The sequence below is a fragment of the Geotrypetes seraphini genome, chromosome 3 (genome assembly GCF_902459505.1).
Source record: "Geotrypetes seraphini chromosome 3, aGeoSer1.1, whole genome shotgun sequence".
In the NCBI taxonomy this organism is placed as follows: Eukaryota; Metazoa; Chordata; class Amphibia; order Gymnophiona; family Dermophiidae; genus Geotrypetes; species Geotrypetes seraphini.
In genome coordinates, this window is record NC_047086.1 from 167,024,560 (window position 1) to 167,042,370 (window position 17,811).

The following is a 17,811-nucleotide window of genomic DNA, read 5'->3' on the forward strand; positions in this document are numbered from 1 at the left end:
TTTTGTATAGCATACACTTACATGGAAAACTAAGAAAGAAAATCCCCCCAATTGAAATTACAGCGGGTTTTAACAGTAGAAACTGGTTTCTTCGGGACTGGGTCTCTTTACACACATCTGGAAAGATCTGTATTTTCCTACCAAGGAACTCTATATTCCTATTTTTAAACAACAATTTCATCAACCAATTTTTATATAACGTAAGTGCTACTGTTACCAAGAGGGTTGCAGACTTAGCCTGTTCTGTTATTGAGGTCTCCAACATTGCTGTAACATCTAATTGTTCAACCTGGTCAGTCTCTTGTTGCTCATTAATTTTATCAGGTAAATAATATTCTTGGGTAAATGGGGGAATTGACTCCTCAGAGACACCCAAAATTTCATCTAAATACCTTTTCAGCATTTCTCGTGGCGTCACATAGAAAACTCGGGGAAAATTCAAAAAGCGCAAATTATTTGCACGAACATTATTTTCTAACATTTCTAATTTCCTCCTTAAATTTTATCAGAGTATCTTGTACTTGTTTTATACCAGTTTCTTCCTTCTGTGTTTTATCAACATCTACTTTGGTTAAAGTCAAATCTTGTTTAAGTTCTTTAATTTCTTGGTTTTGTTCATTTAATTTCTTTTCAACATTTTTTATCTGTGGTGTTAAGGAGTTTCCCAGTTTGATAACAAGATCCCAAAGCCTCTCCGTTATCACTTTGGGAGGTTTTACCACAGAAAAAGCACTTTTCTGGTTTATGTTGAAGAGCTCACCTCCCAAACTCTAATCTTGTCACTGCCCTTGCTCCTCTTGTCCCTGAAATGTTCCGGATGCAGGTCTAGGATCCGTCCTAGCTGGTTCTCTGCAGCTGCAAGGGAGTTTCTCTGACTTCGGGACTTAAAATGACTTCCGGTTCAAAGACATCAGTCATGGCTCCACTTTGCGTCTAGAGGGCAGTTACCTGAAGGAATCGGCTCCTGTTGCAGGAGGTGGAGAAACTACTCTATAGTTGCGGAGGGGGGATTAATAGAGCTCCGCGAGGCTCCTGAGGTGCTTCTCCCCCTCCTCTTCGGCATCTCAGAGCAAAAATTGATGGTAAAACCGCCAAAATAGTAGCAATAAAATTATCTTGCGGCAAGCTTCACATCACGTCCTTCCAATGATCAGCTAGTCACGGCCATCTTGGATCCTGAAATTCCCCTTTCATGTGCCCATGCCCTAAGCTTTCTGACCTGGAAGAGGGAATTCCCCACACAGCCATAGGATGGAGACCTGATTACCTCCATCTGGAGCTCAGTCTGAAGCTTGGTTTTGCTTTCACTATTCTTTTTTTGTTTCTTGAACTTTATCAAACAGCCAATCGGTGTGCTTTGTATGTGTAAACAATTTTTTTTTAAGAATGAGGCTCCGGAGGGGAGATAGAGAGGGGGAGAGGGAGGAGGGTAAAGGCTGTCCCCAGTTGGCAGGGGTCTCTTAGGGCCTATGCTAGCTGCTCCAGGAAGCCAGCTTGCAGGTAAGGGACCTGTCTTTGGGGCTAAAGAACAATGCCCAACTCAACCAGTAAGCAGCCCATTGACTGATCCAGAAATACTCAGTTGAATGGAAATACTCAGTTGAATCTAGTTACATTTGAGTAAGTGGCACTCTTAATTCAGAGAATGAAACATATATTGGCAAGCTCCATAAACATCTGAGATCAACTGAACCAATGCTTCAAAGCACTATTAGGGCTCCTTTTACAAATGTGCACTAACGGTTTTAGCGCATGGAAATGCTAGCGCACCTTTGTAAAAGGAGCCCTTAGTTTTCTGAGTTACCTTATATTTGGCGAGCTGAGCCTTTTTTTCATACAATTCTGTTTTGGGCTCTACTGGATTGTGCAGAATAGCTTGGTATTCCGTGATCCATTGGGTCTGTGTCCTAAATTTGTCTGAGAATTCCTTTGCCAAGTGGAGACACTTCTCTAAGGTGGTGTGTTCCCTTCTGATATTGCTGGTTAGCTCTTCAAGATGTTCCATGTAACTATGGATTTCTTTTCTTGGCTGGTCTGCCTCATCTCCTTCTAGGTACTTGACTGCTCTCTCCATTTTCTCACGAGCAGATTTCAGCAAATGGTGGCCTCTGTCTAGGTCATTGAGCAGTACCTGAAAGTAGAAAAATATGCACAGTTGTAATAAAAGCAGATAACTGCCCTTCCTTTTTAATTTTGTTACACTTCAAGAGAGCCCTGGATGCTCAAAGCAGATATGACCAAACAATAAGATTACTGCAGTCCTAATTATTACCTAAAAGCACCCAACAAATGTCCTGAGATTAAATGAACAACTGGTTAAGGTCAAATAGTTCATATCAGAAACAGCCTGAGATTTTTCTTTAATACTGCTCTTGATGTGTATCCTGGGATCATGGTAGCTTTAGATCCTAACCTGAACCTCCTCTTATCCATCTTTGTGTTTCTAATCTTCAGTATGGGATGCAGAGTCCCAAGTTAATGGAACTAGTCTGGGCGAGGTGTCTATAGGGTTGGGCTGCTTCAGTTTGCTCCCAGAGATTCCCAGAGGGAAAAATCTCTGCTATGGTGTTACTTTCATTGCTATTCTGTTTTCTATGTACTTATGGAGTTGCTGTAATTGGTCTGTTTGAAACGTGTGAGAACTCTTATGCTCTGCTGACAAGCACCTGATAAATGGCCACTTAAAAGCTTAAACGAAATCCCTAGTTAAAGTACCACAATCCTTCCCACCTGGAGAGAAAAAAAAAACCTCACAGGCAGACCCCGATGCCCAAAAAGGTTTCTTTGCAAGTAGGACTGGTTAAGTCTAGTTTTAACCAGTCTTACTTGCCAGGAAACTCTCCTGCCAACTCACAAAAGGGTTCTCAGTGGCTGCTCCCCCTCGTCAGTACGGAAGGCTCACAAATTCCATTATAAGTGTTGTGGTTTGGGCAACCTTTTTGACATTTATTTGTTGTTAAAAAAGGCCTAATCCCAGCTGTCCAAATGGTGCCCTGGACTTATTCTTAAATGTTCGATTATGGCAGAAAAACATCCAAGTCATAAGTCTGGCCCACATCATGCCTCAAATACATCCCCCTGAGTTTTAGATGAACTGCAGATACACAGCGCATATATACATCTAGAAAATTAAATTTGAAAATAGTGAATTGAAAGAGTTTGATGAGAAAAATGTCCATTTTCCCCTTTATGCCACTTTTGGATGTTTTTTATTTCTCAAAATAACCTCCCCATATCAACTCAGAGGAAGACACAATTTAATAACAAGGTGCTAGGTTACCTCTAATTTCTTCATTTTTTTCTCCATCGCTGTTTTATCCACGACATCAGAGTTGGTTGCTACGTTTTTGAAGTTTTTCTGAGCCTCTCCAAACCAGTCTGCATAGGAGCTGTTTGCAGATTCTGATTCCTCTATGCTTCTTAACTCTTCTTCAAGAAATTGGATTTGTTCCTTTAAAGAATTTAAAAGCCCAAAAACATAAAAACATACTTAAAACAATGAGTCCAGTATTTAGATGGTGGTTGCTAAACAAAATTAACTTGTCAAGTTTGTTCAGTTAACTTTGCACAGATATTCAGTGCATTTGTCCACTTGAACAAAGAGGAAGACTTATGAGGGAAAAAGCTTATTTTACCCATATAAATCTTTTGAATATTGATCTTAAATATGTGTGGCAAGCATCTACAAACATTTACTACCAGCACATTCATTTGACAAAAGATGTGGACAGCAACCCTGCACTGCTCTTAGGCTCAGAAGCACTAAACTTTTGTTTGTCTAACAATCGTCGCTAAACCAGGTTGAACTGTTTGAACATCAACCTAGTTTTCTGACCGATACACACAATGGCTCACTGCAGGCTTTTCCATGTGTTTGTACCAGCCTCTGACTCAGCCATTCAAACGACCTCCTCAGTATTAAAACAAGGTCATTAACATTAAAATGAGTACGCCAATCGATGCCCTAACATTGCTTAGGCATGCACTAAATTTAGCGATGACTACTAATGACCAAAAATTACCAACAGGTCTGTCATATTGCATGCTCCTCTTATCAGCCAGGATGGCCCCTGAAAAAAATGAGAGTCAGGAGGGATGCCCATTCCCTCCTGCCTCAGAAACCCTCCCCACACAAAGATCATGGCTAGCCGGACCCCCTCACACACACTCCCGACCCTCCCCCTGAAAAGACTGTACCTACCCAGTCCCCCACAAAGATCATCAGCAGGAGGGATTTCCACTCCCTTCTGCCTCAGCCACCCAGACCCCTGCACACTCCCCAATCTGCCCCTGTTCCTTATACTGAAGAAGACAGCAGGAGGGATGCCCAGTCCTTTCTGCCTGGTAGGCTTGCCTCTCCACAATGGCAGGCCTTCCCCTTCCCAGTGCATCCTGGGATGGACCAGGAGGGGGGGTCTAAGGCCCTGATTGGCTCAGGTGCCCATGGTCCTTCCCAGGAAGCACTGGGAAGGGGCTTAAGGACCAGGTCTGGGAACCACTATCATAGTGTCTATTCCTTAGATATGTCCATTCTTTTACAGATCTTTCTGTCATCTACAAAAATAACAAACTTTCCTTTCTAACTCCCCCAGAATACCACCCAGAAAGATATTGAATGGAACTGGCTCTAGGACTTATCACTGGGGCATGCATACTGTACCTTTCTCTCCTCAGACAGATTTCAATGTACTATTCAACCAGTTTCCAATCCAGCCAATCAACTTGGAACCAATCCCAAGTTTATTTATGAACATCCTATTTGGTTCAGTGTGAAATGTGCTGCTGATTGTGGAGACATCCCAGGAGAGCCACTCAACTACTCTTCTTCAGATATTTGATATCCCCTTTGCCAATTTATATATTAGATAATTGCATTAGATAGATTGTGAGCCCACTGAGACAGATAGTGAAAATGCTTGAAGTATCTGTATGTAAACCGCTTTGAGTGTGGTTGTAAATCCACAAAAAGGCAGTATACAAGTGCCAATTCTCCCTCCCCCCTTTTCCTATATCCCATAGGCATTGCCAGAGAAACCAGTAACAAATTATGTACATGCACTCGTACCTGCATTAAGAAGAATTTAAGTAACTTGGGAAAGGGGAAGTGGCTAGGACTTGATATACAACCTTTCTGTGGCTACAATCAAAGTGGTTTACATATTATATACAAGTACATATTTTTGTACCTAGGTTCTCAGGCCACTGCACTAACCAAAAGGCTACTTCTCCACTCAAGCTACCAGCAGCAACCAGATTGCATGTTTTTTAACCAAATATACCTAAATCTGGAACTTTCAGTGCAATATTTTTCTTTTAACTGATTTTCAGATGCATCAATTTTGACCTATATCATTTGCATAAAACAATATATTTGCCATACTTTTTTTGTTTGGTGGTGATCATACCAACTACTGATACCTATGGCAGCTAAGAGACCTGACATCAAGCATTTTAATAAAATGCTGTTAAATATTTTCAGTGCCATAATAATGTCCCTGCCTGATAATCTTTGATGCCATCTGACCATTAGAAAGGCCTCATAGGATTGTACTCCATGTTGGGATGATTGCTTCTTTATTATAATCAGTCCAGGAGATTTGAAGCTTCTTATTTATGATCAGGAGTTTAATTGATGTTAAGGGACAGTCTGGTGCCCTCTAAAGATATCCTATTCAGCAAACTGTTTTTTGTTGATGTTCATTTGATGTTTGCTCACCAATTTTTGTGGGGACTTCAAATAGCACTACAAAAAAGTGAAAACTGAAAATAACCAATGAAAGATTTACAATTTGAGGCTAACCTGACACGAGCTCTTTGGCAGGAATAAGGAACACCTTTAAACCAAGAAATGTATTTCAAGCTTTCATGACAACAGGAGACCAGGTGGTGGGCCACAATGACACAGACTTCTGATTTGATTTTATAGCTAGTAAGAAGTCTACAGTGTACATTATGGTAGCAATTTTGTAAACTGGTACCTCCTTTTTGGCACCTCAGCATAGCACATGGAGCATTAATTCTATAATGACATGATGGACCTCTGAGGCCATTATTATTAGCACAAACCTGCATTAGTGCAACAACAAAAGTATGCTTGCTTATTTCAAGTCAATGGTAGACATAGGAGAGCGTGCCAAACAACATGTGCAATTGTTATTATTCTATAAGAAATGTGCATTGATGGGTAATACTCCCACATCCATCCTACCCATGCTTCTCCCACATCTGTACATCCTTCTTGATTGCATGCTATGTCATTCATGCGTGAACTTACAGAATAGCGTTCTCGGCAAGCACATGCTTTAAGCCATGCCTAGTCTGCCTTTATAAGCATCAGAGCCACTTAAATGCAGGTGCACCTTTTTTAAAATTGCCTTCTTGTCAGTCTATGGCCACACAGAGGGCATCGGTTTAGTTCCACCGCCCATGCATTCATTTGGGAGAATGGCATACAGATTCTTACCAGCACGTGGAGAATAACAGCTTGGTAGCGGGCAGTGAGCTGGGTGGCTTGGCTGCCCAGTCTGCTGGTGATATGACTCTCCTCCAGGATCTGCTGTGCTAACAGTCCAACTTCTTCAACCTCATCTTTGTAGACAATGACTTCTTCATGCCACTTCTGTGGTAAAGATGTAGAGAAGCCTTTAGCCTTAATTTTTTATTTTTCAACTTTTATTTTAATCCTAATTTATGTTTACCAAAACAAAAGAATCTCTATGTGAATCAGGTGAAAAATAAACTGTCAGTACATACAAAACTTTTTAGGATAAACCTTGGAACAGTGAATCCCCTCTTATAGTTGTTCTATGATAGTTTCACTTCTGTTCCTATTATACTGAAACCCTCTGGTTCTAGTAACCTTTCTGTGTGAAGTTTAGTTATTTTAATTGCAACCTTTCAGTCGTATCCTATCAATATCAGAAGTCACACCTAAAGACTCCAAGATATATCCCTATATTCTTATCACATGCCACACACCTGACAAACTGTTCCCATCTTTCAGGACCAAATCAGCAATATAGGAAGAGAACATTTTCTCCAATCTAATATAGGCTTGATATCCTTTCTTTTGTGGCAATCAGGAGTTCATTTTAAGAAGATAACTTTATGCATCCAGGGCTGAGTGCAGAATATATGGGCACTTTAGCCTGCATAGGCAGGACAAGTTCTTAAAAAGGAAATAACCTATGAGTGCCCCTTTGAAAATGAACAGGTGTATGCACTAACAGCAAACGTATTCATGGTAGTTCTGTAACTGGGTGTATGCAGTTACACATGCCATGTCTGCCTATGTGGCCAGTAAATATCATGTTTTCCCATTATTATTTAATTTACACTGGCTTCCCACTACATTTAGGATTCTACAGTGGAGCATGTATGTGGCATATCACATAAATTTAAGGTGGGAGAACACATGGGTAGAACATGAGGGGCTCTCACTTGTGCATATAACTTACTGAATATTAGCAGTTATATGCATCCCTGTCGCATTTATGTGATTTGAGTTTTGCCATGTTTATGGCCGGTATAATTGCAGACGTGTAAAGTTTGGGTGCAGAGACCAGGTTAGTATTCTATAACAGAATCTGGGCAACCACTTACAGAATTAACCTTCTTCATGTACAACCCGAGCTACTAAAAGCTGCTCTCTTAAAAGGGCACCTGCTTGCCAAAATTGCCTCTCTTAAGGCTGGAAATTTTAATGGTAGGGCTAAATTTATAAAGCAATTTCTGCAGGGTATATGCTCCTTTAACATGATCTGCACATAGGCATTCCTGAGGGAATAATGTGGTTGGAGCTGGGATGCAATGTGCACATGCATAGAATACACCCATAAATTTCAGAGTAGTTTTTAAAGTGTGTGACAGCATTTATGCACTACTGGGCCTGGATCTGCAAGGCTACCTTATTAAGGCATATAGGAACCTATATCACCTTTATAAAATAAGCACCTTTTTGGATGTTTCACACAAGTGTCCTGTTGTAAAATTTCCCCATACACATTCCCCAGTATTCCCCATATAGTGGTCCCGTCCATTAGATTTGTTTTTAAATGCCCTTTTAAATGCAAACTTTAGAGATGTTACAGATTCAAGTACAGCTAGTAGGTTCCTGCCTAAGAGAGCTTACAGTCTAAGTTTTACACCAGATGCAATACAGGATGAAGCAATATGCCCAAGATCTCAAGGAGCATCAGTGGACTTTGAATCTTCTTTTCAAACCTTTGCTCCAGCCACTAGGCTCCTCTGATCCTCCTTTTATTGTAAGGGCCTTGTGGTTCTTCAAAGGTATGCAACAACAATTGTATATCCCTACCCTACCAAGGGGACCCTCCCATCTAAAACACAACGATGCACATTTGTCACAAGTTGCCATTCATCCTGCTCCATTACATTAGTTGATCAAATATCAGGGGGAAAAGTAGCCCTTTAGGTGTTTCTAAGGAGTAAAATCTGGTTTAGTGGTTAGAGCTACAGCCTCAGCATGCTGAGGTTATGGGTTCAAACCCCACACTGCTTCTTGTGACCCTGGGCAAGTCACTTAATCCTCCACTGCCCCAAGTACATTAGTTAGACTGTAAGCCCACTGGGACAGATAAAGAAAGTGCTTGAGTACCTACTTATAACCCATTCTGAGCTCCTTTGGGAAGAAAAGCTATTCAATCAAAATAAATAAACAACTTGTGCCTGTCATTTGTCTCAAAAAAGAATGGCAGCCAATCCTATATCAAAGGTCCCTCAAAATAAAAGGGACTCTTCTGAGACTCTTCAAAATGTACCTTAACTAAATTAGGAAAAGATAACAATACTGCGACCTCAAAGATCTTGCAGGTGAATAAATAGCCTTAGTCCACAGTTTATATGATTTCCCAATACCTTCATCTGGTGCAGCTGAATCTCCTTTGTTGCCCTGAGAGATTGTCTTCCTGTTCTGATATTCACTTTTTCTTCCATGGCCTTAAGCCAAACATCTACTTGTTGAAACTTCTGATTCATTAGCTTTAATCGACTTAGGGCTGTGTTGAGCTGGGCTCTGGTCTCCGAAAGCCTGTGCCGATATGCTTGCCAGTCATGCTGCACAGATTCTAATGCACAGTCCTCTATGTGAGGTATGCCCCAGAGAATGACTTCTTCTCTGGCATAAAGGACTGTATTCAGTAATGCCTGTCCCTCTGCACAATGTAGCTGTAACTCCTGTAAAGATATACATATGTCATTATGAAATGCTGGTACACCCTATGTCTCCATCCATCTAGCATGAAACATTATTCATAACTAGAGCCCTGCATGCAGAAATCAATGTTATGTGCAATCTTATATCCTGCTGAATTCTCATTAATTAGAGTTCTAGGTTGGTTGCAGGCAACATATTGATACACAGAATTTTGTGTAGAGTTAAATTGAGAATTATCTGTGGGCTCCTTTTACTAAGTGGCGCTAGAGGTTTTTAACACAGGCCAGCAGGGTAAATGCTCCAACGCTCATAGAGCCAAAGAAGGATTGGCCTGCTTCAGCAGGAAGGCCTAGTGCAGAAGCAGCACAGACTCCGGGAAGAAGGGTTGAGAGGCCTTCAAACTCGCCGAGACACAGAAGCATGATTGCCCAAGGTCTCTGCTCCAAAAGCACCTTAACTAAGCATCCCAGCAGAAACTCCTCCCTGTATTCCCTTTCAAGGAGCCAAGATAGCAGGACTCACGGGGTCACCCCCTAATATGGGATCTGGTAACCCCCTCCCCCCCTTCCCCACTGCCCTCCACAGTGGAAGACTGAGACCGGGCCATCTCCAGGACTTCCGGTGTTGAGAAACATTTGGAACAAAGGCCAGTTGCTGTTCTTTGCCTCCCATAGCGGGAGCAGCATTTAAAATGCTCTGCCACCATTAAGAGCACACTTTCCGCCAAAATCACAGCTTGACTACTGATTGTGCTGTTCATGCCCCTTTTTTTATGTGGCCATGAAGCTCTACAATGCCTGACTACACAGCAACTCTTGCATGCAGGAAGACCTCCTCCCTTGGGAAACTGCAGTAAACTCGAAGACAACTGCTGTAGGAGGCTGACAATTCAGAGCCGAGTACAATGAAATAGACCCTGGCAGTAAGAAAGAAGAAACAGCAAGGCTATGGGACTTACCCTGCCGGCTGCTTCGCACACTTGCCTCCCGGTCTCTGGGTAGAGGCTGCTGACTACAGAAATTCAGACAACATAGGCCGATGCTAGCTCCCCGGGGTTTTGCTCTTCACTTTTTTTTTTTTTACTTTATCATCCCAAAAGAAAGAAAATAAACCCTCCTGTTAATTCTTTGCACTCTTCAATTTGAGGAGGGAGGAAGGGAGCCTGATACCCTAATGGATTCTGGACAGGGGGGTGGGAATTGACCTGGCACCACCAGGTGTATCCCAACACCAGAAACCCCAAAACTGGACTCCCAGCTCACTGAATTAGTATTCACCAGAACAAAGCCAGGAGCATGGGCGATATCCATCCAACTGTCTGCTGAAGATAGAGAATACTGGGCAGCCAGGGAGCAAAGCATCCTATATATCACAATTCAGTGCTCTCTATCTCTGCCTGCTGGGTATACAGATTAAACACAACAATGGAATCGTGAGGATAAGATGTCAAGTAATCAGCCACGAGTATATGGTTAGAAAGTCACTTTATTAATAAATATGCTACAAAAGCTCATAGATTTGACACTGGCATTGTTTCGGTGTCTGTGCCTTTATCAAGAGTCTGCCTTGAAGGTCTGACACAGTGCGCACGGACACTATAGGTGAGGCACTGGTGAGATGTCTGTAGGAGCAGCAAAAGAACAAGTGTCCAAAGTGAAGCTAAAGGTCCCAAGTAAGCTTCGCTTTGGACACTTGTTCTTTTGCTGCTTCTACAGACTTCTCACCAGCAAGTATAACCAAAAGTTTAATGAGACTGCCTAGACCGAACATGTACATTGTGACTTAGGCGATGTAAAACCAGGTCTAAGTGCCCAGTAGGTATCCAAAGTGACCAAATAACCACCTCAGACACAAAGTATAGACCCCCATACGCTGCCCCAGTGATCACTGACCCCCCCCCCCAACAACAACACCATAAAAATCGGAATAAAAACATACATACCTGCTTCCAGAACATTAGCAACAGGCATAGGAAAATCTAGTAGAGCAGCACAGAGGTGGCTTAAGTAGTCTGGGGCTATTGAGGTTATAGACAGGTTATATTGAGGTTATAGACAGGACGATCTAGTAGGTTTTGGGGGGCTCACCATGACCTATAAGGGAGTTCTGGTGAGATGTTTGTGACACTCTTTTTTGTGAACTTAGCAGCAGTGCCCTGTAAGGTGCCCCACTACTGTGTTGCCATGTCTGGGTGTCCAGTCCATCACTTTGATGGCCCCTCCCACGTCCAAAAGGTCTTGTTCTAGGTGTTTTTGACTTGGACAAATTTTTTGATGTGAATGGGGTATAAAGATAGATGACTTAGTGGTCTGGACGATCAAATGGCTGGACGTATAATTAGACGATTCTCATTAAAAAATATTTTGGACGTATTTTTCGAGAATGGACTTTAGACACTGCCGATTTTGGGCGACTAGCAACTTAGGTCCAAAACATACTTAAGACGTATTTTTTTATTATGTCCCTCCACACTTCTGATGCTAAAGTTTTTTGACAAGAATTTCTAGCACAAAAATATATTCATGTTGTTTCTCTCAACTATGAAAACTTTTCTTGGACATCTGTGAACATAATTTATGAGAGATTATGGTTGGGACCTTTACATTGGAGGCATCATTAATGGTTTATGGTTTGTTTATTTATAATCCACCTTTTTCAAGGCGAAGTACAAAAGCACACACATAATAGTACTTCAAAGACATTTCAGACATCTTACAAAAAAAAAATACTTCATATTCAGCATAAAATCAATATAAAATACCAGCCTGATTTACAAGAGAGTGGTTTGGACTATATGAACTGCTGATAATAGGCTACAGGTGTGATGGGAAAGATAGGAAGAAAACCAAGTGATGACAGAGCTCTGAAATCTAAGCGAGGACAGTGTATCGATGAGTAGGTGGTGATTTACTGTGTCAAAAGCTGTGGATAGATCAAAAAGGATGAGGATGGAGTAGAGGCCTTTGGATTTGGCCAGAAGCAAGTCATTGGAGACTTTCTTAAGGACAGTTTCTGTAGAATGAAGAGGGCGAGAACCCAATTGAAATAGGTCAAGGATAGCTTGAGATGAAAGAAAGTCAAGATAACAGTGGCATGTTCAAGTAACATGGATAACAAGAGGAGGAAGGAAACAGGATGATAGTTGGAAGGGCAGGTTGGGTCTAGCAAGGGTTTTTTGAGGAGCGGTATAACAATGGCAGGCTGGCGAGGGACGGAAGAAACTTCAAAATCTTCTTCAGAGACGTTAAAGGGAAGCAATCGGCGAGAGAGGAAGTAGGACCGTTAGATGATGGAGATAGAAAGGGAGTGGTAAAGGAGGAGAAAGAGATAGCTGACAGGTTAAACAAGTTCTTCTCGTCAGTCTTCATAAGCGAAGACACATCCAATGTACCAGAACCAGAAGAGATCATAAGTGGAGACCAAGAGGAAAAACTGTTGCAAATAGAGGTAAGCCATAAGGATGTCCTCAAACGGATAGATAGATTGAAGAGCGACAAATCACCAGGCCTGGATGGAATCCACCCCTAGGGTACTAAAAGAACTGAGGAACGAAATAGCAGGAATACTACGACACATTTGTAACCTATCCTTGAAAACTGGGGAGATCCCGGAGGACTGGAAAATAGTGAATGTCACATCTATCTTCAAAAAGGGAGCGAGGGGAGACCCGAGGAACTACAGGCTGGTAAGCTTGATTTCAGTCCCGGGCAAGATGGTAGAAGCATTGATAAAAGACAGCATCAGTGAGCACATAGAAAAAAATGGACAACTGAAAGCGAGCCAACATGGCTTCTGCAAGGGAAGATCGTGCCAAACAAACTTACTGCACTTCTTTGAAGGGATAAACAGCCAGATGGACATAGGGGATCCCATAGACATAATTTATCTCGACTTCCAAAAAGCCTTTGACAAGATACCTCATAAGCGGCTACTTAGAAAATTGCGGAACCACGAGGTGGAAGGGGACGTATACAGATGGATTAAACACTGGTTGGCAGGCAGGAAGCAAAGGGCTGGAGTGAAGGGCCACTACTCGGACTGGAGAAGGGTCACGAGCGGTGTTCCACAGGGGTCGGTGCTCGGACCGCTACTGGTCAATGTATTCATAAATGACCTGGAAACGGGGACGAAGTGTGAAGTTATAAAGTTTGTAGATGACACCAAACTCTGTAGCAGGGTTAGAACGGCGGAAGAATGTGAAAACCTACAAAGGGACCTAAACAAACTGGAAGAGTGGGCAAATGAACTTCAATATAGAGAAATGCAAAGTCATGCATTTAGGGAAGAAGAACCCGATGTTCAGTTACAAAATGGGGGATCAGTGCTAGGGGAAAGTAACCTTGAAAAAGACTTGGGTGTGCTGGTAGATACAACAATGAAATCAACGGCACAATGTGCAGCAGCCTCAAAGAAAGCAAAAAGAATGTAGGGTATTATTAAGAGGGGAATTACAACCAGGACGAAGGAAGTTATCATGCCGATGTATCGCGCGATGGTGCGCCCGCATCTGGAGTACTGTGTCCAATTTTGGTCACTGTACCTCAAGAAGGACATGGCAATGCTTGAGAGGGTTCAGAGGAGAGCAACGAAAATGGTAAAAGGGAAGGAGAACCTTTCTTACGCAGACAGGTTGGAAAGGCTGGGGCTCTTCTCCCTGGAAAAGCGGAGACTCAGAGGAGACATGATAGAGACTTTCGAGATCATGAAAGGTATAGAGAAGGTAGAAAGGGACAGATTCTTCAGCCTACTGGGAACCACAAGAACAAGGGGGCACTCGAAACTGAAAGGGGACAGGTTTAGAACCAAAGCCAGGAAATTCTTTTTCACTCAAAGGGTGGTGGACACCTGGAATGCGCTTCCAGAGGTTGTAATAGGACAAAGTACCCTACCGGGCTTCAAGGAAGGATTGGATAATTTCCTGAAGGACACGGGGGTTGAGAGATACAGATAGAGGTAGAGATAAGTTATGTAAGGGCTTACAGAGAAGGCTAAGGGGATTAAAAGGACTTAGACGTCAGCTACCTTACAGGTCATGGACCTGATGGGCCGCCGCGGGAGCGGACTGCTGGGCACGATGGACTTCTGGTCTGACCCAGCGGAGGCAACTTCTTATGTTCTTATGTTTGAAGGCATCGGGCACAGTTGCAATGGAGAATGATAGATTGTGGATGTAGCAGATAGAGGGGAAGAGATAGTGGTAAGTAGATGGGATCAGAGGAACAGGTGGTGAGTTTGTAAAAAGGTGGTACATAAATGCTAATAAATAAATAATTAAAATAAGGACCGTAGCATGTCATTGTGCAAGAGCATAATGTTCTAGCAGGGAAATGATCAGCAAATATAATATTTATTTTACAGTTTGATCAGCCAGCATAGTGGCAAATCTATTTTCAAGAAAAAAAGTCATGATTAACTTTTCCCATGTTAAGTTATTTGATTAGGGGGGAAAAGGGTGGGTTTTACTTGTTGTTATTATATAATACATGAGTATTTCAATAATTTCACAGTAAGGATGATTTTATGATTTATTGAATAGGGAGGGAGGGGGAGGGATTATTAGATTCAATAAGGATGATATAAATGTTAGATTTCTTTCATAATATTTAAAATATTATAGAATTTTAATTTGTAATGAAATGTTAAATTTGATGCTTATATGAGAGTTAATCAAGTGTGTATCTTTAAGTTTTAAATGATGGGAAATTATATCAATCTGACTCTGGCATGGGAAGGCAGATAGACCCTTAGTGCAGGGAGACTGTGTTAAGTTTCCCTGATATGGTTTTAAGTTTCCCTGATTGAATCATGACTAGCTAAAAAGTGTTAATGTCTGATTAAGAGGGTGCTTAGGTCCAAGTGCACAGATCAAGAAACAAAGAAGCCAGAGACCTAATCCCATCACCATGCTTGCAGGTATTACACCCTCCTTTGTCAATTAAATTAACCATTGTTTCAAACAGTTTGCAAGTTCTAAACAGAAAGATACTGGGAGATACAATATTTTCTCTATTCAGAATAAGATTCCAAGGTATAAAAGCCTGCTCTCTGTTCTATCAATGTCTATCTCTTTTTCTATCAAGCTATCAAGAGAGGGGTCTTGGCCCTCTCTCTCTCTCTCTTTCTATCTAGCTATCTCTTGGCTCTTTGCTTGGCACTCTGGTTCTGTCTTGGCTCTCCCTCTCTCTGTCTATCCTTCCCTTTATCTAAGGAACACGAAGCTTAGACCATCCCCCGTTTCTCTCTCTCTGGCTCTTCCTAGAACTGCAAGCTTCTATGTCCCTCTTTGCCTCTGAACTCTGTAAGGCAGGGAAACTGCTATGCTCTCTATTTAATTGTAATGCTTAATTGTAATGATTATAAATATTACTTTTCTGTAAGCCTATTTCTAGAATATATTCTTTATATAATCACCCCTGGCTGTGCTTCTTATTTGATTCTATCCCTAATGAAACTTCTGTGAAGGTATTGAACTCGGGACCGCGGATTGTAAGGCCGTGTCAAACATAACCCCTCCAACCTGACATTTTGGGGGCTTTGTCTCGGTCCTTCCTGATGATTTCATTTGGGTAAGTAGAATTCAAGTTTTTTTTTTTCCTCCTTTTATGCACTGTGCAATAGGATTATGTATAGACAGAGTGATATAGAAATCAAAAGTCCTTGCAAAACCCTTAGATTGATTATACGTTAGACTGGATGACACACTGTTGAAAAGTTCCAGTAATATTGTGGGGTTTTATACTTGGTGAGATTTTATATATCAATTGACTTTCTATTTTTGATTGATAGACAGCGTGAGATAGAAATCAAAAGTCCTTTTGGAACCCTTAAATTGTTTTAGACTGGATGACACAATTGTGAAAAGTTTCAGTAATATTTTGGGTTTTATATTTGGTGAGATTTTACTATCAAAAGTCTTTGTAGTTTACCTGTGCCACTTTGCATTGTATGATTTGCTATTATATGCTTGCTAGGGTGTTGCATGTAAGAATATTTGAGCTGCTCTGAAGAAAAGCAGGGTTCAAAGTGAAAACAGTCACTCAATTAAGACACGCCACATCTGTACTAATAACTTTTACTTTTTTACCTTGTGCTTTTAATTCTATTTCTTGTCAGTCTCTGCCCTGGTGAAAGGCCCAGTGCACACTGGACTGGAACTGGCAGCTGACACCTCTGCTCTTCTAACAGACTTCTTATATTTTTTTCCTGCTAAACTTCTGCCTGTAAATTTCAGGTAGTAACCAGTGGGGGCAAGTGTAGGCATAAGTGTATTATTTATGCCAATGACTCTTGCCTAACACGCTTTACCTCGATTTTCTACCTATTAACTAAAGTCTCCCTCCTTCATAAGTGGGAGCATTTCAATCTCAAAGGCTACACACAGACAGGGACATTTAGAAGCCCATTCTCTCTCATGAAATATATGAGCAAGGCCCACGAACCAAGGCAGACTTCTGCAGCCTCAAATATGAACCCTTTTGATTTTCAAGAACTCACAGATATTGTACACAAATATTTGGACAAGAAAGGGGGTCCATAAGAGGGTAATTTTCCAGAAAACACATGGCATGATATTCAGAAACAAATGGTTTCTCATTCTCAGGAGTTTAGAAAGAAAACAGATAAACGCAAATGCTTTTTCATTCAAGGTCTCTGTAGAGGACTTATTAGCATCAGACAAGAAAACACTGACTTGAACAATCAGTGCCATCAGCTGTCCAAAGACTTAGATGAGGCACAAATTAATATATCCATGCTAAGAACCCAAATTGTTCAAGCCACAAATTCCTTTTTAACTGTAAATGAACAATTAGAAGAGGCCAAGGCAGAATTAAAGTCAAAATGTGCCTCACAGGGACAAGCTATTGCTGTCTCCTCACAGATTCTGCCGTCTGCACCTGTGCCACCATCACCATATAATCCATGTAGTCAGTTTATAGAGAAACAGAACACAGTTTTTGTAGCAGGTCAGAGAAAGGGTAAACTAGCTACAGATGTAGAACAGGAAGAAGAACCGACAAACGAAAGTGAGGAAAATTCATTACCAGGCCAGAGCAATACCAATAGTACCCCTATAAGTGACACAGCTCCAGTAACTGTAGTGCTGCAGGGACATATGAAAGATAGTGACATTGAAAGAATAGTGGAGAAAGTGGGCCCTATGCCTTTTAACATAAATGAATGGTGCAAATGGGCTATTGACATACTGATTCACTGGGGTCTAGGGAAATACAAAAGGCACAATGCAGATTTTGATAAGCTTATGCACCTAGCCCTGGGTCCACATTACTATAAATTTGGATCTCTTGTTCATCCATACCAATTTGTAAAGATGGGCATCGAACAATTATTTCGCTGCACCTCTTTGCAAGTACTTAGAACTCTTTCACCCCTGCCAAGTGATACACTAGAGCAGTTTGCATATAGAGTGTGGGTAATCAACGCGGTACTTAACGAACATGAACATTGGCCCATTTCCTCAGATTATGGCCAGAGAGAACATAAAGAATTCCTATTAGAATTATTACCTCCCGAGATTACTAAACACCTTCTGTTGTTCTCAGAGGACCCTAAAACTACGCCTTTTGACACTTTACTGCTCAGGATTGGGTCTGTGTGGAATACCCAGCCAGCTCAAA

The 17,811-nt window shown here is 41.5% G+C and overlaps 1 protein-coding gene across 1 annotated transcript in view; it reads right to left on the reverse strand.

Moving 5' to 3' along the window:
• Positions 1-17,811, reverse strand: part of SYNE1 (spectrin repeat containing nuclear envelope protein 1) — a 994,076-nt gene that overhangs the window by 436,893 nt on the left and 539,372 nt on the right. Inside the window, exons 64-67 of the mRNA XM_033936910.1 lie at positions 8,878-9,195; positions 6,464-6,619; positions 3,281-3,451; positions 1,805-2,131 (exon numbers count right to left, since the gene is read on the reverse strand). Of these exons, the coding sequence (XP_033792801.1) occupies positions 1,805-2,131; positions 3,281-3,451; positions 6,464-6,619; positions 8,878-9,195 (972 nt within the window). The remainder of the gene's footprint in view (positions 1-1,804; positions 2,132-3,280; positions 3,452-6,463; positions 6,620-8,877; positions 9,196-17,811) is intronic.